At 43.2% G+C, this 23,453-nt stretch overlaps 1 protein-coding gene across 1 annotated transcript in view; it reads right to left on the bottom strand.

The window, feature by feature from the left end:
- PLD1 (phospholipase D1) overlaps nucleotides 1-23,453 on the bottom strand; it is a 169,808-nt gene that overhangs the window by 90,634 nt on the left and 55,721 nt on the right. The window contains exons 2-6 of the mRNA XM_060242509.1: nucleotides 11,200-11,382; nucleotides 6,837-6,964; nucleotides 4,878-5,023; nucleotides 4,386-4,494; nucleotides 3,258-3,323 (exon numbers count right to left, since the gene is read on the bottom strand). Coding sequence (XP_060098492.1) covers nucleotides 3,258-3,323; nucleotides 4,386-4,494; nucleotides 4,878-5,023; nucleotides 6,837-6,964; nucleotides 11,200-11,353 — 603 coding nt within the window. The 5' untranslated portion in view covers nucleotides 11,354-11,382. The remainder of the gene's footprint in view (nucleotides 1-3,257; nucleotides 3,324-4,385; nucleotides 4,495-4,877; nucleotides 5,024-6,836; nucleotides 6,965-11,199; nucleotides 11,383-23,453) is intronic.

Raw genomic sequence — 23,453 nt, forward strand, 5'->3', positions numbered from 1 at the left:
AGAACATCCTCAGTGGCGTTGCAGCCGGAGCAGGCGCTCAGACCTTCTTGGCTGCTGTGCATTGAATGGGGCCAGGGCTGCTGAAGAGCTGCTATTTCTAGGCTGGAGGGGGTGAGATGAAAGGGCAATTGGTTTGTGGATGTTCCCATTGTTTGGTGGGGCTTCCTGGAAGGGTAGTGATAAGGAAACTGGCTGTTGAGTGTGACCATTGTTCTGTGTTAATTGCTGGGAGGGTTGGAAGGGGTTTGAAGATAAGGAAGATGGTTGTTGACTGTGCTGACTGTTCTGTGGAATTTGCTGGTTGTTCTGAGACTTTCTGCAATTTATAGTCTGTAGGGTAATTTCTTAAATGGCTCACCACTGTTAAATAGATTACATGTCTGTCTAGTTCAGTGTCCTGTTTCCCATAGCAGCCACTCAGATACTTTGGGGAAATCTGCAAGCCTGGAATGAAGGCAACCAGCCTCTGCTCTAGTTTGCTCAATGCTACTAATCATCTTCCAAAACACATGGCGTTCCATTTAGCTATCAGGGCTATTAGAAGCTGGCTGGTGTAAGTACTCCTTTAAGGCCATCTAATCTGGTGGCCTTCACTACACCTTCCAGCAGCAGATTCAACAAATTAAGGATAAACTGAGAGGGCAGCATCTGGTATTCAAAGCAAGTTGCTTTGGAACACGGTGGGTCTATTCAGTGATTAGCCATGGACTGATCTCTGCCCCTCTCCCCATGAATTTGTCAAATGTTCTTTTTTAAGCTGTCTAAGAAGGGAAACATGACCACATCCTGTAACAGCAAACTATATTATGTATTATGCAATATGTATTAATTGTGCATTAAGAAAAGGCATTATCCACTTCTCGGGGACAAAAATATTGTTTCATAGGTTCCACAGATGAGCCTTGGCTCTGAAAAAGATTTTCTGTAGTTCTACTAGTTCAAAAACTCCACCTTTGTTTGGTAAGATTCCCAGTCTACATTTATGAAGTCTGTCATCACATAGGAGAATCACAACAATCACATTCACCTCTAGTGTTTCACAAGTAAAATACAAAGGTCAAAGGAGAAGGATGGTAAACCAAGTCTGATAAAGAAGCGATAAAGAGGTTGGCAAGGATAAATAAATTATAGGCAGTACAAGAAATGGGAGGCCAATCCAAGCTATTTCGGTTCCCCAATAAGTTATTGGGCATGGTATTATGAGATGCCACCCATGATGCCTTGCAATATTAGCTAGGATACAGTTCTTGGACTGTACATGACTGCACATAATCTGAAGTTCTGATGCAGCTATAATGGAAGACCATGGTTTGTTGCCTTAACCCTGGTTAAGATTATGAATGGAGAACGAAATTACGGTATAGTCTGCCAACATAAGTAGTGCCCAAGTGACTATGAGAAATATTCATGAGACCTATTGGTCTCTTTAGAAGAAACTAGGGAGGAAAGGAAGTGGCAATGAGTCCATCAGTTTCTCTTAAGATGTTTACCCAAGTGTAGAAGATGACTGGGGAAGACAATGGCAAACCACCCCATAAAAAGTCTGCCAAGAAAATGTCATGATGTGATGCTACCCCAAGGGTAGGTAATGACTCGGTACTTGTACAGGGGACTGACTACCTTAACTTTTTCAGTAACCAGGGTTAAGTATTGTATTAGCAGCAGGTATTAGCAACAGTGCAGAGGATCCTGGAATGCATCTTTTCATTAGGAGTGACTGTAGGCAGGGCTTGTTTTTGAAGAAAACGCCCAGCAGGAACTCATTTGCATATTAGTCCACACCTCCTAACATCACCATTGTTTCACACAGGGCTTTTTTGTAGAAAAAGCCCAGCAGGAACTCATTTGCATATTAGACCACACACGCCTGATGCTAAGCCAGCTAGAACTGTGTTCCTGTGCATTCCTGCTCAAAAAAAGCCCTGATCGTAGGGCAAGAATCTTGAGTTCATTCCTCAGTTACATTAGTAGAGTCTGATCCTTTTGATTAATTAAAAGCACTGCTCCTGTTCAATCCCTCAATGAAGTTTTGAAGTTAATTATTTTTAATTTATATTGTATTTATCAATTGAAAACATCAGCCTGCCTTTATCCCAACACAGGACCTGAGGTAAATAATAACCAATAACTGTATACAACAAATTTCAAATACATTAAAACTGCATTAAAATACAATGACAGTATTGGAACTCCCTAGTAAACCACCAGAAAAAAATCATTTTGTCAAGATCACCAAACGTCCTCCAAGTTCTTTGAAATGATTTTGCAGCCTTGCTGAAAAGCTAGAAAGGGAGCTGTCCTAACCTCTTCCGGGGATTGGTCCACAAATATGGGGCAACCACCAAGGACACCCAAGTCCAGGTAGCTGCAGAATGAATCCTAGACAAAGTTGGCACAGAGTATGCAAAGAAGAGTGAAGCTGCCACATGGGAACATGTAGAGGTGGCCGTTCAAGTACATTAGTGCTCCTAAAAACAATGGTGGTGGCAGGCAACATCTTAGATGAGACATTCTCACATAGGAGGGACCATTTCTCATAAGGCTGTGACGCATTCAGGCATTATCTCAATGGAAAGACAGTATGAGTTGTTGGTTTTTTTGTCAAAACTATTGTTTTATTCACATGTAAATTAACTGGTTATTAACACTGATTAATTAACAGTGCAACCCTAAGCAGAGAAAAACCTTTCTAAACCCACTGGCTTGCATGGAAGTAGAAGGGCATACCTCTGTTTAGGATGGTACTGGAAAACCAGCATGCTTCATCCACAAGGATTCTTTAATCCGGTGATATCCTAACTGCTGGGCACAACTTAAGAGAACATCTGTCAGTTTAGCAAAAATAAGCAAAGAGGTGGGGCTAATCATTGTTGCATCGCAGCTAGGGAATCCCCAGGAAGCTTGGTGCTTTGTCTGCTAGTGCCTGAAATGCCAGCAGGATGAAATGGGAGTGGGAATTGGGGCACACATCAGCATCACAATGCTATGCTGATGTCACTCCAGTAATAACCTGAAATGAGCTCATGGACACTCTACAATTTGCAAAAACTCTATGGCTTTACCATTGGGGTTTTTTTTGTAAATCCTAAGAGTGTCCCATTCTATCACTTTCTTTTTTTTACTGGAAGTGACATTAGCATACCAGTATGTTAGTCCCTGCCCCTATCCTTGCTCCCAGGTTTGCCAGCTGTAGCCAGAAATCCTAATCCCAACACTGCAAAGGATCTTGGGATGCCGTCTCATCGTTCATTGCTTACCGTTCCATGGTAGTTCCTGTACATGGGCATTTTTAAGAGGTTTGTTACATAATCCTCCAGTTGCTTCTACAATGGAAATGCAAAACAGAACAAAAATAGTTACGAGTTAGGCTAACAATATTCTCAACTGCATCTCGTTATGTACTTGTATTATTCTTCCATTGCTTAAAATCAGAAAACCACGAACAGTCCCAAACCAAAGCCTTATTCTGAAGAGCCAAGTTGATGTTGCACTTGCTCTGCCACCTGCGGAGCAAGGCAGGGGTGGAAGGACATAAAAATAACAGCAAAGCGAAGGAACAGTTGGAGCAGAACACTTGCCTCTCCTGCCACTTTCCTGAGAGAAATGCTACACCCCCTGGGTGATTATTATTCATCTCAACAGGGGGAAAAGACAGATGTCCATACTGTACTTATATCTTTTTTATTTTCCAGTGCCAATAGTAGCAGTGTATGTAGAGAAATTTCTCTTGGGAAAATGGTATAGCCCAGGGGTGGCCAAACTGTGGTTCAGGAGCCACATGTGGCTCTTTCACACATTGTGTGGCTCTCAAAGCCTCCACTACCCTGCCGGCCAGTCTGGAAAAGGCATTTGTTTCTTTAAATAACTTCTCCAAGTTGAGCTAGCCAGCGGCTTGGAGAATACATTTAAAGTTAAAGTTGCTTTCTTTCCACCTCTCTCTCCCTCCCCCAACTTCCTTCCTTCCTTCCTTCCTTCCTTCCTTCCTTCCTTCCTTCCTTCCTTCCTTCCTTCCTTCCTTCCTTCCTTCCTTCCTTCCTTCCTTCCTTCCTGTCTTGTGGCTCTCAAACATCCAACATTTATTCTATGTGGCTCTCACATTAAGCAAATTTGGCCATCCCTGGTATAGCTGTTCAAATTGTTCTTCTATCCCCCTGTCCCCACGCCTGCTTTTTAATCTCAAAAATATATCATCATGTTCAGTCTCCCTCCTAACGTGCAGCTCAGTCCTAGTCTAAGACTTTACTACCAAATTGGCAGAGAGGTCCAAATGCAGAATCAGAGATGACCTATCAGTTTCAGAGGGCTGAACAACAGAATGCTTATAGTTGTGCCCCAAAGACAGAACGATTGATTTGTACATTGCCCACAGGAGGAAAGACTCTTACCCTTCTACTGGACAGGTGTTCTTCTCTGACCATGTTCTCAGAAGTGCGTGGTAGACTTGGCATTTGTCTCGCTTCTCCCCTTTTGATGGTCTGTCTTCGAACTGTGTGTCTGAAAAACACAACACTGAGTATAGGTTATCCCCCCCACAAATCAGAACATCAAAGAAGAAGGTGAAAATCTTTTTGTACACAAGAATTATTATTTAAATACTCTGCAGCTATGGCAGTGATCACCAGATTTCCTCAGCCTCTTGAAAGCTGACTGGACATAGGGGCAGGTTTGAAATCTGCTCAGGCCACTGGTTGCCTGACAACTAGGGGCCAGACAACTTTCTGTCCATCACAGGCACACACAAAAAGTCACACTCCATGGGCAGAAATCCTTCTGTCTGCAGAAAAGTCCACTAGATCCATTATCTGTATGGGCCAAAAAAAAAAAAAAAATCAAGGCAGAAAAGTCCAACATTGTCATATGGGAAGACATGTAGTTACCGTCTTGTTGGGATGGGAATCCGTATGAAAGCTTTGTATCTCAATAGTTCCCGGTGGAATTCTTGAAAGTGCTTGAATTTCCTTTTCACTTGCCATGTAAATTCCCCATGTGTCAATTCAATGGTGTAAACATGTAGACTTGGTACCTGCAGGAAGGAATAACATCAAGGCAGTCAATGAACCATGATTCCAGCAATTAAATTTTTGTTTGCTCTCAGGGCTGTAGCCCAGCAATAGTTGCAAATAATGGCTTGGACTCCAGCCAATTAATTAACAAAAGTGCAATAATGTATTTCCAGCAAATAAAGAGTTTCCGGAAAACAATGGTGTGCCACATTTAGTGAAGGGCAGGGATTTCTCCTGAATAAGTAGCACAGAAAATCAAACCATTACATGAAAAAAATGATCAAGTCAATCCCTTGAATCCAGAGATGTACAAAGATCTAATATAACTTTACCACAAACATAAAAAACCTTTTACTTGTCAGTATCTAATTGAAAAATGGGGTCCTTTTTACTCTTCTGAAACAATTCTTCTGTATACAGAAGATCAACATCAGAACTGGGAGATTTGATTCAAATCTTTGCCATCTTGAGAAGATGCAGCAGTTCAGTAGTAGTAGTGCTAATGCCCTGGATGTTTCAGCTCACGGTTTTAATCCCTGGCATCTCAGAACCGAACTACAAGTTACATTTCTCCTTGAGTTGATAACCCAAACAGGGCTGCTTTGGGTGTGGAAAACTGTGGGGGTTGGGTAGCTCAAGTCCCTCCTCTTCCGCCCTGAGCCTGCTTCGGTGGGGAGGGCGGGATAGAAATTAAAAATTATTATTATTATTCCAATGCTGTGGTCTCAATGCAAATCAAACACCCGAGAACTTGGGAAATCAGTTTCCACCAGTGCAAGTCTGCTACTTCGAAAATGCAGGTCGATGTGCAGAGAAATGTATTGTCTAATTTGGCCCTAAAAGCAGGGGTGGGAAAGAGCTCTACCTGACACCTTGGAGAGCAACTGTCAAGCAAAGTAGTCAGAACTGGTCAATACTGCAGAGTGCATAGTAAACATGCCCCACAACTCCAATCCATAACCCCCCAGTTCAAAAAACATGAAAGAAAAAAAATTAAACAACAGAAGTTAAGAAATTTAAATTTCATCCTGTCTGTTAATAGAGTTACTTATATGGATCAGGTTAAAAAGCTGTTAAATGGGATGGCTTGAATCCAATGTGGAGCAGGCCTATGGAGCTAGGCTTTTCTGCTTCCCCCTCCCATTGCAGCCCGCTAGAACGTCAAAATTTTGTTCTGGGGGCTCAGCACAGCAGACCCCCTAGGAGCAACAGGTGGCTCTCAGCAAGAGGATATGCATTGGGAAGATGGAACCAGTGAGAAATCACTCTCCACACTTCTGGAGATGGAAGTGCTTTTGAGTCTCCAGAATTGGTTAAATAATAATGAATAATCGCTATCAAGTTGCAATCAGGGCTTTTTTCGAGCAGGAAAGCAGTTCCCGCTGGCTTGGTGTCAGGGGGTGTGGCCTAATATGCAAATTAGTTCCTGCTGAGCTTTTTCTACCAAAAAAGCCCTGGTTGCAATCAACTTACAATGACCCTTCACGGGGTTCTTGAGGCAAGAGATGAGCACAGGTGGTTTGCCGTTGCCTTCCCCTGCAGAGCAACCCCAGTTGCTCCCTTCTAAGTACTAACTATGGCAGACTCTACTTCTCTTTGGAGCTCTAATAAGCTCTGACTAGTACTGGACTATTCAGGCTGCTACATGGTTGGATACAAGCTTCTATTTTTATACCAGACTTTTTTTAAAGACTGGCTTTGTAAAATGCTTTGTCTTGTCAGCACTTTTTTTAAAAAAAAAATTCAGAGAATAAGCCAGGGAAATAATAGCAGTGAGTCAAGGAACAGGACTGGATCTTTAAAAGAGAACCACAGTGGCAAAGAAGTTCTGACCTTTGTTGTCGAGGTGAACCGTTCCACTTCCAGCACTCGCACACGGATGGGGCACCCGGTTAGGTAGATCTGCAGATGAGCCTCTTTAAATCCTTTAGTGTTATAAATGGCTGAGAATGGAATGCCCACTGCAAATGACGAGGCAGCAATTTTAGTACGTGGTTTTAAAGCAGAACAGAATAGGCGTGAAAGCAGTTAAATGGAGATATGAAGAATTTAAGGCCTAGCAAGAATACTCTGAATTCAACCCTGTATGGTATGCATTTAGTGGCCCCCACAGAAACAGCTGCTGCTGGTGGAAAGCACCGTCAAATCCCAGTCAAATTATGGTGGTTTCATAAGGATTTTCAACACAAGAGACATACAAACGTGGTTTGTCATTGTCTGCCCATGCATAGCAACTCTTGACTTCTTTAGTGGTCTCCTATCCAAGTGCTAACAAAGGCTGCCCCTGCTTATCTTTCGACCTGACGAGATCAGGCTAGCCTAGGCCGTCCAGCGCAGTGCTCAAACAACTACAGCCCAAGATTGCTATCTGGTTCCTCCTGTTTTAATAGAAGCCCTGTTTCAAGTTATTAAGGGGCAGGCTGATAAAAGGAAATTATCAGAGCAAATGAAATCAACACATTTTAATATGCTTCCTGGACCAATTTTCAGAGACAAAAAGCATATTTCTCAATTGCTGCATATAGAAGTCCTATGAATAAAAGAATAATTACATAAACTGGGAATCCATATATCTTCACTATGCAGAGATTCTTGTAATTGTGGTACTAAAAAACCTGAAAAATTGCATTTCCATTCCAGAGTTCCTTGTGATGAAGGCTGAAACCCTATATTCAAGTTACTCCATCCCGATGAGGACAAGGTGGAAAACAAATCTCTCTATGGCTGTATCTCCAAGTTAAAACAGTGTAAGGGGTGGGGTGTCGGTGTCAGAGTTCTTGGTAGAGGCAAGATTTGAACTGGGATCTCCCAGACTGCAGCAGCTAATTCTCTCATGAGGGCCAGGAAAAAATCTTTACATGTCTGTCCCTGAGTCTCTCTTTTAGGTCCTGGAGTTTCTGGTTGAAATTTAGATTCTCAGGAAGATGGGAGCTGATTTGGATCAGGACCACAGTACACTGGGTACAGAGTTTATACATTCCCTGCCACCTAAAATCTCTCGGGGGAGCCACCGTTCATACCATTTGGAAAACTTCAGTACACATAAGTTTCCCAACAAGGCAAACAGAGGTCCTTGCAGCCATTTCAGGTCAGAAAACCAGAGTGGAGGAGGATGCTTAAACTCCTTCTCTCCTGCTTGCTGTGGTCTTGATCCAAATCAGCCTGCACTCACCTGAGAAGTTTCATGTAAGAACTCCCAGGGTTCATCTGATTGACAAGTCCAGGATGAACTCAAAGACAGTCCTGGGAACAGTGCATCGTGCAGTGTCTATATCACACCAGTTACCGATTCTTTTCCTTCTCTAACCACCAGAAACACAAAAATATTGTACATTTATCTACTCATTCCCACCCTCATCACCCGGAGATGGAAATTAGATTGAACAGGACACAGAAATAGTCCAGGGCGCTTGTCTACACCAGGGTAAGTATGCAATCTGCAGCAGAAATCCCTGTGGTTGTAGTCCTCCAGTAACAACCACATAGTAAGAGCTGTACACCTCTATAGCATAAATAAAGATAGGTTTTATCCAAAGAGGTATGGTATTTCCATACGTCTGAAGCCACCTGCTGAAGGTAATTCTAACAAAGGCCAGAATAGCACAATAAAGAACTTCTGATAAAGAAAAAAAACACACTTCACAATATTTACAGCTGCACACCAATGCATTATCAGATGAGTTTTATTACTAAAGTTTCCTTGTCAACCCAGGGGACAGAGGCTGCTTGGTGATGTAGTTTGCTTCCAGTATTTGCCTACTGAATTGCTCCCCCATAAATTCTGATGAACTCCACGTGAGTCTCCTGGAAACCAGCGGAAAGTAGGATGTCAGAAACAAACAAAAAAATGAACAACAGCAAATTGCATCCATCTCCATGTTATTTGTCTGTTGTTGGTTCACGGAGGGAGCACCGAGATTTTTAAAGGATGAAAAACATTCCCCAAGTAGAAACAGAACAGCCAGCTTGAGAAGAGAGCAGTCAGTTTACACTGCACACAAAAAGAGAATGAAGATTTCCCTTCTCAGGTTTCCTGAAGAATTGCTATTTAGTAATAGTTATGTGCTAGGTTCTGTACAGAAGCGCACAGCCAGGAGAGAGGAGATGATGCAATTTTGTGCAGTTGCTCTTGGGCCAACCTGCCTGCCTATTGCTTCACATCCAAAGAAGAAGAACCACAGTTTGAAAGTACTAGCAATAACAGTAAACTGTGCAGCACCTTTCAATAATGCTCAGTATTGACAATATCTCAAATGTTCTTATGTCAACAATGTCCATGTCGATTTATAAGCAATAAAGATGATGTGCAAAAAACAATACCGAGTGCTTATACATAAACAATAAGGATTACTATTCCAATCACACAGTCAATGTTGGATGAAATACAAATGGATCATTTGGTACATAAGTCCAAAAGCCACTGAATATAATGCATTTCTTGTGAGTTTCTTTTCTTCTGTCAATGTAAATGAAAGCCAAAGCGAAGGAGATCGGTTTCGGTAACTAGACCTTCTTCAGCCCAAAGCTTCATTTGCCCTTCAGTGTACAAATCACAAGAGCTTTGCTTGCCTTTCCATACATAGGTTACTTGTTAGTTGAAGCATCGATCCTTTCTATTCCTAGGACAAAAGTTCCACCATTCTCCTGTCAGTATCACAGGAGATTACCAGCAGAAGAATGGTGGAACTTTTGTCCTAGGAATAGAAAGGACCAGTGCTTCAACTAACAAATAACCTACGTATTGAAAGGCAAATGAAGCTCTTGCGATTTGCAGCTTAGAGGGAACATTGGTCTCCCTCCCTGCATAGCAGTCAATATGCTAAATAATGCCATTTCAATCCACTTCAGCAACTGTTTGCAAGCACATTTTGTCATTTCACACAGTAAAATCCAGTTTCAAAGTGCCCTGAAAGTGCATTGCAGGTGTGTGTGAAAGCACCTGTTTTCTCCACAGAACTTGAGACAGCAGCCCAAGTGGCATTACAGGAGGCCAAAAGCAGCAAAGGGCACCACCTGCTCCATCACCCTGTGTGAAAGCCCAGAGCCTTTCTGAATCCAACCTGGTATTTGGATGAAAACTGTGGCATCTCCATTTTCTTTTATAAAGCAAGTTTCTAGTTCTCGCAGTTGTGATTTCAGGTTTTAAAGTCTGAAACTATGCCTGACGAAGCTTCAGATACTGAAGATGGGAGCTGTGAAGTCTTTCTAATGCTTATGAGACAGGAGTTCAATATCTGGACTGGTTTTCAGTTCTGGTTCCAGTTTGATCTGGTTTGAGAGCTGAACTAAAGCAGACCTAAAATACTGACACAAACACACATCCCCCAACACACCCACTCACTGAATCGTCTGAATGGGTTTGACTGCAAGCTTGGGAAGGGGGCCACGGCTCATTGGCACAGCATCTGTGTTGTATGCAGAAAGCCCCAGGTTCAATCCCCAGAATATTCAATTAAAAGAGTCAGGTAAGGAGGTATTGTGAAAAACTGGATCTTGGAGAGCTACTGCCAGCCAGAGTTGACAATACTGACTTTGCTATGCAGTCTGACTCAAGCAGCTTTGTGCAGTCAGGCTTGAAGAAGGAAGGAGGAGGAGGAGGATGAAGAAGAGGAGTCGGTTTTTATATCCCACTCTTTACTACCCAAAGGAGTCTCAGAGGGGCTCCCAATCTCCTTCTCTTCCTCTCCCCACAACAGACACCCTGCGGGGTAGGTGGGGCTGAGAGAGCTTTGAGAGCACTGTGCCTGAACCAAGGTCACCCAGCTGGCTTCATGTGGAAGAATGGGGTCGGGAATCAACCCAGTTCTCCAGATTAGAGTCTACCACTCTTAAACACTACACCAACACTGGCTCTCGTGGAAGGAAAGCAGCCATTCATAGAATGGCTATGTGGAGGTGTGGCAGACAATGGAATGATGGGATATCATGGTGGCAAGGAAACAGACAGGCTACTAGGGCAGAGAAAGGTTAAATGCTAGCCAGGAGAGACAAGGATTTATCCAGAGCACTGAATCCCTATCTTGTGACCACCAGACTCCCTTGGCTTCCAGGTCTGCCCTGGCATCACCCACAATTTTGAAACGTTTCTCTGCTGTCATAAGGACTAGTAACTTGTTTTCAAAAAAGAATACAAATCGCAGTTCTGTAGATGGTGCCATACTCTGTGCTTGGGTAGCAGTCCATTGTGCCAACTTACCAGGGGGCTTAGTGTCGGGCAGCACATCGGCATCGACCTCCTGCCCCTCAAAGTGGAGCTCCCTTGAGTCCAGACTTTCAATTAAGTTGCTCATGTCGGTAGCGATTTTCTTCAGTGCCAAAGTATTAAGCTCCTTCGCACGGTTTAGAGACATCTTAAATGCTCACAAATGTGGGCAGGGGGCTGTTGGAAGAGAAGAAAGGAGGAAGCTGCATTACTCTGTACATATCAGTGATTTCCTAGAGCACCAAAAGATGTGGGATCATTTTCACTTGACCAAGGAATGTCTCCCAAAGAGCAATCAATGGTAAAGCAGATTGCAAAGCAGACATTAAAATAGACCAAGAAGAGCACTGTAAATTTAAAAAGAAAATCGACTTTACTAACATAAAAGAATGAAAATTTTACTAACTGGAACATCTGTAACAAAAAATCTTACAGAACAAAGTTTGAGTTCAGTGGCACCTTTTAGACCAACAAAGTTTAATTCTGGGTATAAGTTTTCCTGTACATGCACACTTTGTCAGATACATTGAAAGAAGACTTCCTCAGCCATTATATATAGGTAGAGGAGTATTTGCCAGGAAGGGCTCATTAGAGTCAAGATGCATAACTAACTGAGTGATAAATATAGTTAGATTGGATAAAAGCAATTGGGTTGCTAGCTTCCAGGTGGTGTTACCAGCTGGATCCTTCCTGAAGCTCATGACATCCTGGGGCAAGCATTACTAGGGCCTGGACAGCCCGAGGCACTTTTCAAACATGGGTGCCAACTGCATAGCTCCATGGGAAAGTAAGAAAAACGCACTTTGATTACATCAGGAGGTGGTCAGAACAGATGTCTTTCCCTCACCCTAAAGGCGTGCATAATTTAATAGATTACTCAGTACTTATGCAGAGGAAGCAATTACTCTCAAAATCTCTTTTACACATGCAAGATCACTTTTGCCTCTTCACTGTTGCCACCAGAAAGGACACACAAGTTCCCACAGCCTTGGAGCACAATTTTCCTATAAAGATTAGCCCCCAAAACCTGCTCATTGTGTGCGTGTGGTACCAACCACATACACCCCCTCCCTACTTGTGGCTTGTTTTTCTCTGATTCACAAAATGAAACATTGGCCATTTCTCTTTAGACCTGCTGCTTCCATGGATCTCTCCAAGACTGGTAAATATCACTCAATTCCTAAAATGCTGTTTCCCTGCTCCCCCATGTTTTTCCAGTTAGCTCTTTAATGTTGTGTGTTTTGCTGAATGAACCTTTCCTTTTTCTCATTTTTTGTGCTAAAAAAGATTATTTAATTTGAATAAATCACTTGTTTATTCAAGAGTTCCCACAGGGACAACCCCAATAAACCCTGGTGTTTTTATTCCAGTTGCCCCCTCTCTCACAGTTTCCCTTCTCCAAATCCCGCCCTCGCCAGGCTCCACCTCCAAACCCACAAGGAATTTCCAAACCAAGTTGGCAACCCTACCTACTAGGTCCAAGGTGGGGGGTACACTTCACCAAGGCCTCACTGGTCTTCAATGCAAGAGATGATCAGAAGTGGTTTGCCATTACCTCCCTAGGTGAAGCAACAACTCTGGGCTTCCTTTGTGGTCTCCCACCCAAATATTAACCAGGGCTGACCCTGCTTAGCTTCTGAGATCTGACAAGATCACGGCAGAGTGGGCCATCCAGATCAAGGCATAACCCCATGACCATAAGGAAAAAACAGAATGAATTACAGATTATGCTTCAGGACATTTATGGAAACCAGTTTCCCTGTATCTGTAACATGTACCTATACGAGTTTTCAGATCCGGAGAGATATGCTGGAGCCAATGAAAAGCAGAATAAGCAGCATTCTGAAATACAGAGTTAACTGCTCACCCAAGGACCTTCTCTGGAACAGATTTAATGTAGTTCAACCTGGACTTGTAGTTTGACAGAGAGAAAAATCTGTATTTTCTCAAGAACTACCAGATCCAAAGTTCCTTGTGCCTATTCTCTTAAGAACATAAGAAAAGCCTCGCTGGATCAGGCCAGCAGTCCATCCAGTTCCGCATCCTGTCTCACACAGTGGTCAAGCAGTTCCTCTGGAGTTCCAACAACAAGACATAGACACTGAGCCCCCCCCCTCCCACCCCCGATATTGCCTCCTGGCAGTGTCATTCAAAGTTGATTTTGAAGACTGAAGTTGCCACATGCAAACATGGGACAGGTAGACTTGCAAGAATATGAAGTCCTAGGTCAGGAAGGGTCTTAGGAGTTAGAACCAGCCACAAGCCACAAGAAACAAATCAGAAACCAATATGATGCTCTTAAAATAGTTGCAATCTATCGAGGTCAGTTTGCTCCAGCTAGCAAACAAGGTGACATGTTCTGTACCAACTGAAATTTCCAAGGTATCTTTCTATGTAGAAAGTGCTACAGTAGTCCAGCCTCATAAGCAACACAGATGAGCCTGGATTGACCAGCCAAGTTTAGAATGGGAGCCAATCATTGTGCCACACAGAAAGCAGCACTTTTGGGGAGCATATTGATATGTTTCCCTAAGAAGAGAGAAGTGACCGATGACACCCCTATTCAGCTCTCAAACACAGATAATGTTTTTCCCTTGTCAGTTCTGGCCCAATATTCATCAGTTTATCCCCTCATTTCCACATACATTTTTGGGTCTTTAGTTTCCACTTTAGTTTGTTGGGGTTTTTCATTATCGCCTGGTTTTTCCCCTGGTCCTTTTGAAACCACTCCCTCCCCCCCAGTCTTTTTCTGGAAGCTGATTTTGTCTTTGCTTTTACCTCATGCATAATGTTTCTGTCAGCTTTCTTTGTCCCACCCACCTCCAACCACTTTTCTTATACTTAAAAAAAAAGAAATACAGATACAAAAAAAAGACAGAAAGCGGAGAACTGAAAATTTAGAAAGATAGATTTTAAACATTTACAAATATCAAGGACATTCAAAAGTATAGATGATGTATAATGTATGGAGCATGTCTAATATAAAACTTGTTCAAAATATTTCTTTTATCAACCTTATTATAATTTTTATGACTGCAGCTACATGAAAAATAGGGGGAGAGGGAGATAAAATAGTGGAAAGTATTTTATTTCTATTTCCATACGCTATACACTCTGTCTACTTAGAAGAGCATATTAGATTAAAACTGACAGTTGTATAATCTTCAGATATTAAATATTTAATCTTGCCATAGCATTGTGTTGTTTCTTAAATGACTTTAAAATATTATCTTAAACTTATATAGTTATTGTTGTAAAACTTGTACAGTTATAAAAACATAAAATTTATCTATGGAACATGTTATCAAAATAGGCATGTATAAAGTACTAAGGATATTGACAAATACAGATATATCTGACAAAAATAGCAACAATATTGCAGCTACATCATACAGATCAGGCCCAATTTAATAATTGCTTGATATTTACAAATATCTCTTGAACCTTTATCTTAAATAGGCATAACAGGTTTTCCATTTCTCCTCAAATTCCTTAATCGGTCTTTTATTTATACAGCTTGTTAGTCTTGCCATTACTGCATATTCAGCCATTTTTTTCCTTCCAGTTCTCACTGTCTAAACATTCTTCAGCTTTCCAATTTGTTGCCAATGATACTCTGGCTGCAGTTATCATATATCTATATAGTTTCCCCAGCCCTGTTTTCAATGACTGAATTGTTGTCATCATCAACCCACTCCTCCTCCTCCCCCCCCCCCGAAAGCCAAGTAATTTCCTTCATTTTTTTAAAAAAAGCTCTAAAATTTTGATATAGGATGGCAAATTTTGATACAAGATTGTAATGATAATTTAAGCAGGTTCTCTGAAATCCAAGATTTCATTTTTAATAGTCTCTAGCCTTCTCCCTCACAGAGATATGCCTTTTCCCTTCTATCACCACTTAACTATCTTTACAACACTATATCAATATCTTACAGACTTAAAAAAAATTAGGACAAAGGCTGTCAAATATTACAGGCGTGCCACTAACGATGACAGTACCCTTCCTTGAAAATCTTCATTATTTAAGGCATGCACATAAGAAAATAAACTGACCACAACTGTGAAAATGCACAGGGAGGGGGGATGTGAGGGAGAACTGTGCCCAAACCAGTTCCAAAACTTATGGTTTGACTGCCAAGAAAATTGGGAATAAACTGAGCATGAGGAAAAGGTCAATTGTACCCTATCACAAATAGGCAGCAAGACACCCTTCAGAACCAAAGCTTTACCAATCAGCTTCAGCTTGTTCACTTTCAGCCATTTAACACCAGAAAATGGGATAGTTCTTTTAAATTTCCATACTGTTGAGAGTACGGTTCTCAGCCTCCCACAGGGGTGAGTTTCCCCCCGGTTTTGGGCCCCTCAATCCACCAACACAGAGTTAGTAGGTGGGGGCATCCCCACCCCCAAGGAGCTCCGTTGGCGCCCAATGTGCCTGGCATGACAACATCACCCAGAAGTGACATCATCATGCCAGGCACATCACACAGGAAACATTTGGGTAAACCCAAATGCTAGAGCGTCCCCTGTGTGATGTGCCCGGTGTGATGACATCACTTCCAGGTGACATCATTGCACCCCCCTGCTGGAAGCCAGGTAGGACCTGGCAACCCTATTTGGGAGTCAGGTGTTGGTGATAAGTACAGAATGATTAATTATGGCACCGATGTGCATGTTGTATTTCCCTTCCACTAAAAGGGCTGCAGCTCAGAACACAAGCTTCGCATGGAAAAGGCTTCTTCAAGGTTGAAGCCTTGCCATTGAAGGCTGACAAACACTGGGAAAGGCCCTTTCTGTCTGAAAACATTAAAAGTGTCTGCCAATCAGAGGAGACAATATTAAGCCAGGTGGGCCATAGCCTGTTGTGTTGCTAGGGAGATTCATCTAAGAATCAATAAAAAAAATGGGGAGGGGGTGAATGCAGCTAAGGCCTTCATTAATAATTACTGGACTGGTAAGAAATTTGCTTGAGGAGGAAACATGTAAATAACCTGAGGAGGAAACACAAGTATATGGTGTTAAGTTTTATTAAAAATGTGCACACAGATACAGGGTGCTTAAAGTTCATGCTGCATGACACATTTCTCCGTGAATGGGATGAACTTTATGAAGCAACATCCTGCATTCAAACAATACACAGAAAACTCAGTGGGCCTTTGCGCTGAGTCAAGAGACGGAGAGTGCAACAATTGGGGTGATTCACCCATTCATGTATTTCAGCTGGGCCGCCTTAGGGCTAGGCCAAAAAAGCTTTTGTATCCACATTGTTTTCTCACAGACAGTATAACTGGAAAGACTGAGTAGGCTTCATTTCTCAAAATCAGAGCCATATTGAAGCCCTACATTATTATTATTTTTTTGCTTTGGTGCCAAATAATCACAGGTAGCAGTAACTTTTATTAAACCAACCTCTATGGCTCGATTCTAAGCTTCCAAGTTCCACAGAGCTCTACATCAAATGAGAGGGAACAACATCTGCCATTCAGCTATAGGAAAGAGCTACATTGGGCAGAAGCCAACCAACATTAAGCACATTATGTTCCCACTGACTGTTACCCAGGCACTTCCCAGCCATCCAGACAGCTGAGAAAGGTGCATCGGTTTTTTCCATTAAAACCAATGGGATTTAACTCCCCCCCCCCTTTTTTTTTGCTAGATTACAACCACCTGTAACATTGTAATCCTAACAATGAATACTCTGAAGTAAATCCAGCTGGGACCTAGACAATGTGCTCAGAACTACAGCTTTTGCTGTTACAAGGAAGTTCTGACAGGTTTCAGGGAGGGACCATGGCTCAGTGGTAGTGTATCTGCTCAGCATGCAGAAGGTCCAGGGTTCAATCCCCAGCATCTCCAGTTAGAAGGATCAGGTAGCAAATGATGTGGAAGACTCTGCTTGAAACCCTGGAAAGCCACTCTCAATTTGAATAGACAATACTGACCTTGAAGAACAGACTTATCTGATTCATAGGCTCGTGTGTTCTGCAGAGGCAATGTGTACGTGTTCTAAATAAATTACAAAATCTGAGCACTCCACAGATAGAACAAGGAGCAGAGACCACAGGCAACTGGAAAGATCCAGTTTTGATCTGTGCATTTTCTAGTTCTCATTCTCCCTCTACTTCTAGTTTTCTATAGGCAGGAAGGGGATTTTGTTGTTGGGTTTGTTTGTTTTTTTATTGTTTTAAACACATATCTCTGCATAAAGAAAACTAGAAATCTGGGAGAAGATGCATTCCATAGACACAGCTCTGGCTGGGGATCGCTATGGTGTAGCAGACTAGGATTTGGAAGACATGGATTCAAATCCTCCCGCTGTCATGAAGTACACGAGGTGAATTAGGGTGTGTTCACACTACACTAAATAATACGTTTTGCAACTGGATTTTTGCTGTTCATACATAGTAAAAATCCAGCTGCAAAATGCATTTAGTGTAGTGTAAACGCACCCTAGGCCAGTCACTCTCAGTCTAACCTAACATGGAACAGAATGTGGAAGGGAGAACCACATATGCCACCCTGGGCTCCTAGGAAGGAGGAAAGAGTAAAAATGTAGCAGATAGTCAATACTTTGCTATATTGGAAAATGAAGTAGTTTCTGCTCCATACTGACTGATGAGAAGAATTCTATAGCTCAAAAGCATGGATGCAACTAAGCTTTAATTTTTGCAGACTGCAGGCATGGTGGTAAATGTTACATCTGGACTGTATCCCTTGAGACTGCAAGCTAACACACCTTTTGATCCCCTCATCTGTGAGAATAAGGCTCCAGTTATAAGGTTTCCTTACTAGCTACGCTTGTGGAAAGCAAATTTCAGAATCCTGCCTGCCTGCCTTCCCCGTGCCGAGACTAGCAGGGCCCTGTGATTTCTCTTCACTCCGTAGACTGCCAATTTAGCCCCACAAGAGCAACAAAAGTCCTTCATAAAAAGAAGAGATGTTTGATTCCTTTATTTTGGCCATCGTTCAGACCGTTAAGTGAGACAAGCTTGCCTCTACTTCAATATTTATTTTACAAACCGTGTGCTAATAAGGAAGTAACAGTGTCATTGATTCATACCTCCTGAGCAGGTTTACCATCTCACGACACATTGAGCTTGCACCCTGAAGCAACAGCAAACATTTGTAATTATCACATGCTTTGGCAGCCTTTGACAACTGAGAACTGTGGAAGTGTTCTAGTTCCTGGGAAGTGAAGCTTCCCTAAAGAACAAGCTGGGGTCAGGTTAAAAAAGGGAAATGTTCAAGAAATTCATGAGCAAAGTTCAAGCACTGGTCATGTTTGGCTTTCCCAGAAGAACTAATGTGGGATGTAAACGAACAAAATCTGAGTCCAATGGCACCTTTTAGCTATCTGTCATCCATGCTTAAATGGCACAAGAAATTCACCCGCTATCAAAAAGCCCTTTCAACATCTCGGGCTTTATAAAACCTCTGGAACCAGGCCTGTGTGGGAACATTCCTGACCTCTTCATGGAGGCTGTTCTTGGGGACTGAAACCACAGGCAAGAATGACAAAATCTGGACCATGGCAGCCACTCTCCAGGGCCGTTCTGGGTCCAGAAAACTGAATGGGGGAAAATACCTAAGGCTCTTCTCCACCTGAATATCTAATCTGGCACAGAGTCTGAGATTGGGCGAGGTAGTCCTTCAAAGAGCCCGAATACTGCAGGCCACTTATCAGCAGAAATGGAGCTATGGAATGTTAACAGTGGCGTCCAACCCAATGTTTGCATACGGGCCGTCATCCGTCTTCCAAAGAGCTTCTTTGCCTTCACTAGAGGACTGATAAACAATGCATTATATAAAGTGGCTTTAACCTATGGGTCATTTAGATCAGTGTTGTCTACTCTAACTTGAGATTGAGAATAGGGTTGGCAGGTCTGTGTTGGAAAATACCTGGAAACTTTGGGGGTGAAGCTAGGAGAGGGTGGGGTGAGGGGAGGAGACTCAGCATGGTACAATGCCACAGAGTCCAGAATAGCAGCCATTTTCTCCAGGGGAACTGATCTCTGCCAGCTGGAGATCAGTTGTAAAAGTGGGAGATCTCCAGGCCTCACCTGGAGGCTGGCAACCCTAACTAAGAAAAGTATTATCCAGCACCTGATTGGCAGTACTTTAATCAGATATGGTGGGGACCAAACTAGGAGCCTTTTGCATGTAAAACACATGAGCTACCTACCAACTAATCTTTTCAGGTGGCCTTTTCAAATTCAATAGGAAGGCTGAGAAGAATGTCTGCGCTTCTAACTTTTGTGAGGCCCTGAAAAGCACAAGGGCCTTGCCAAGAAAAGGGTTCTTGCTTCATATCCAGATAATCACCTTCAGCTGCCTCTTATATGTAGCAGGAAGGAGACAAGTGGAGAGGCAACGCTGCAGCTGCACAGTCCTGAATGTAAGAAATGCAAATATTGATGCCGACAATTCTTCAGCCGTGAGTTTCGGCCCCTCCATGAACTTACATAAGGATACTGCATTGTCCAATAAGACACAAAACCAACTGCAATACACTGGAGCAAGTTGAGTTTTAGTCAGTGTTTGTCGGGAAGATTCCAACATGCCGATAATGGCAAGGCATTTCTCCTGAAAACTGACCTAAACGTCGTTTTCCCGCCAACCGTAAACAAATATCACTGCAAGATTCATTTGGCACCTTTCTGTATTAATCCAAGATGTACTTTGCATCAAGATGGATCAAGTTTGGTGAGAGCCACTTAGGTGTAGTGCTAAGCCCGTGAACTCTTATCTGAGAGAACTGGGGTTTGATTCCCCACTCCTCCACTTGCACCTGCTGGAATGGCCTTGGGTCAGCCATAGCTCTGGCAGAGGTTGTACTTGAAAGGGCAGCTGCTGTGAGAGCCCTCTCAGCCCCACCCACCTCACAGGGTGTCTGTTGTGGGGGGAAAAGATATAGGAGATTGTAAGCTGCTCTGAGTCTCTGATTCAGAGAGAAGGGTGGGGTGTAAATCTGTAATTCTTCTTCTTCTTCAACATAACACCACCTCTCTCTCATAAACAAGTAGCCAGGAGGAGGAGATTGGATTTATACCCAGCCCTTCACTCGGGAGTCTCAGAGTGGCTTGAAATCCCCTTCCCTTCCCCTCCCCACAACAAACACACCCTGTGAGGTAGGTGGGGCTGAGAGAGCTCTCAGAGAACTGCTCTTGAGAGAACAACTCTGAGAGAACTTTGGTTTGCTCAGTGTCACCTAGCAGCTGCATGCGGAGAGTGGGGAATTGTCATGGGCGATGAGGACGAGGTGGCATCTGAGCCTGCAGCCAGCCCCTCTAGTGCTCCGGAGGTTGACAGCTTGCCTCACTTCCGTAAGTAGCACGATTAAGGGAATGGCCAGTGGAGGGATGCACACTTAAGGGGAAGGCATTCATTAAGCCCTGAGTATTAGCAGGAGCTTGCCTGCTGTTAATTGGAGCACCACCGGAGACCCATTTAGCCCCTGCTTGAGGCTGGGGTCTCCGTGGAAGAAACAAGTCATTTTGGCATGACACTCGTCCACCTCAGCCCCTGCACTCTCACTCAGACTCTTCAATATCCTGACTTCCAGCTCTAGATGACCTCATTTTCCACTCCCTGACTTGGCTTTGTGACTCAGCTTTCATTTGGAACTTTTGGCTTGGCCCTGGACTTGCTCATGCCGGCACCCAGCTCGTGACAGGAATCAAACCTGTTTTTCCCAGATTACAGTCCATGTTCCTAAACACTACACCAAACTGGCTCTCACATGGCAAAGGTACGTATGTGAACTATGTGACTGAGGCTAGCTGGGCATCTCTTTAGTGCCTTCTCTCTCTGGGCTGATCAGTGAGTAAGGAAGACGTATGCGCTTGGCTCTACCCACATGGCTGTAAGTATTCACACATATATAGAGTCACCTGGCATAGAAAATGGGCTCCCACACAGCTGTGTGAAGGAGGTTCACGTGTGAAGAGGATTACACTGGCACCTCTGACAGACCAGGGAACTGATCAAAATAGTCTGGTCTTTAAGGTGCTACTGGTCTTGAATCTCACTCTTTCACCGCAGACCAATACGGCTACTCACCTGAAACCAAAAGAGTAGTCACAGAAGAAACACATACCCTGCTGCTACCTTGTTCTTCTGGCCCAAAACAGCACAGAGAGGTTCTATTTGCCCCTCTGTGTGGGTTGAAAAAAGCCTCTCCCAGGCAGGGTCCAGACCACTGGCCTTGGGGCCACAGAATGACGACCCAAAAGTATTTTCCCTGGGGCATCCAGATGGCACGCGGCCTGAAGCTGGAACAGGGAAGGTTGTGGGCACCTCTGAGGAGTATCCACTTCCCAGCCATCCAGAGAGCTGAGAAAGGCGCCTCGGAAATGCCTCACAATTTGCTACCACTTAGTAAGTGGTAGCTTTTTAAGGCACTCTATGGACGGCGAAAGATGAGGTGACTACAGGAGTATGGCGAGGAATGAGGTGAGTACGAGAGTGGGCTGCTGGACAGATGAGTGTGAGTGGCTTTCATTTTTTGAACCACACAGTAACCATGCTTGTATCGGCTTAAAATGCCAGTCTGGACTCAGCCTTGGCCACCCATTTTGTGTCAGGAAATTGATGCAGGAAGGAAGGCTGAATCCTGTCTCCCTCCTTGGCATGGCCCCAATCTGAATCAAGGCCTTGTACACTTGGGAAATGAGTTTCCTCACAGCTGATGTCTGATTGTCTCCATCAAAGTTGTACTGGGAAGCCCAGACACTACATGTTATAAATGGTAATGTGAAGTTTGACCCCAAAACCTCAAGGTCTACCAGATACCTCCAGGTGGCCACCTCTGAGGCGAACAGATCAAGCATGAGGCTCACAGTTACACTGAAGGCCAACCCAATCAGAGGTCATGAGAATGTTCTGACTGCACAATTAGATTATTTATTCAGAAGAAGTCTGGGTTTTTGTGCCACACATCTGCTCAAGGCAATTCACCAAGTAAAGACAATATAACAATAACACCATAAAAACTCCAAAACATAAAAAGTCACTAGCGATGAACTGACCAGGGGCATAAAAACAGCAGAGTATATAACCCAATATGTGGCTGCAATAAAACAATTTGGCAGTGCCTGTAAAACAGGGGTCATAAAACAGCCTCATGTCAGAAGCACTACAGCTAAAAGTGATGAACTAACACTTTGGTTAAAAGCCTGGATGAGGAGAAATGTTTTGGCCTGGCGCCTAAAAAAGAATAAGAACCCCTCCTCCCTCATATTTTACATTTTCAATTGTAAGTTTGTAAATATGGCTTATGTCTTATTTTATTGCTGTATGGTTCCATTAGGCATGTTACTAATAAATATTGTTTATCATTTAATCTCCTTCTGTTATGTTTTAAATGAGATGCCTGACTTCGAATACCATCCATATTTTGTCATCCACATTGTGTGTATTTCCAATACTTGTATGCTGTTTTCTAACAATAAAAGCTCTCAAAGTGGGGTACACAATAATAAAAAATCAATCCACAGTGGGATACTGTTGCTCTGATCATGATGGAACCCTTTGAAGGATATCGGAGAAAATACTTCCTCGCAGGGCTTTTTTTTGTAACAGGAATTCCTTTGCATTTTAGGCCACACACCCCTGATGTAGCCAATCCTCCAAGAGCTTACAATGCTCTTAGTACAGGGCCTACTGTAAGCTCCAGGAGGACTGGCTACATCAGGGCTACATAAAAAAGCCCTGATTTTCTGAGCCTGGTTATCCTGCCGATATGAGAAGACTTCTGAGGCAGAGAGAGATGAATGTGCTGCTTCTCTAATGTGACGGGGATACCAGGTGCAGTCGATGGTCCCAAAGGAACACGGGCTGATGTCCAAGTGCGGCAGTTCCTAACTTGCCTGCCTCTCAATAGCATCAGCAGCAAATGTTCTTCAGTCTTTTCTCCTGTCCTCCATGTGATCCTGCCAACACTGCTGCTGTTCTGGGCAGATGGCATCAATGGCTCCCAACTTTCAGTGAGGGTGTCTGGTAGGTCAATGAGGAGGTTTTGTCATCCAGTGACCCTTCTTGTTGATTGTGGTGCCACACCAGGACTGAAACAGAGACTATGGGGATCTAGCTATGAGGCTTTCAGTCTTATGTTGTGCAGCCAGATGTTCTCTGCCTCTCTGAAAGGCAGAGGCTCCTCAATCAGGGTGTTCCCATCTTCCATATCTTCCAGCTCCATTCCCCTTCAACAGCAGTATAGCAAAGGTTAAGCACACAGTGCACTTCCTCAA

The sequence above is a fragment of the Heteronotia binoei genome, chromosome 6 (assembly GCF_032191835.1).
Source record: "Heteronotia binoei isolate CCM8104 ecotype False Entrance Well chromosome 6, APGP_CSIRO_Hbin_v1, whole genome shotgun sequence".
In the NCBI taxonomy this organism is placed as follows: Eukaryota; Metazoa; Chordata; class Lepidosauria; order Squamata; family Gekkonidae; genus Heteronotia; species Heteronotia binoei.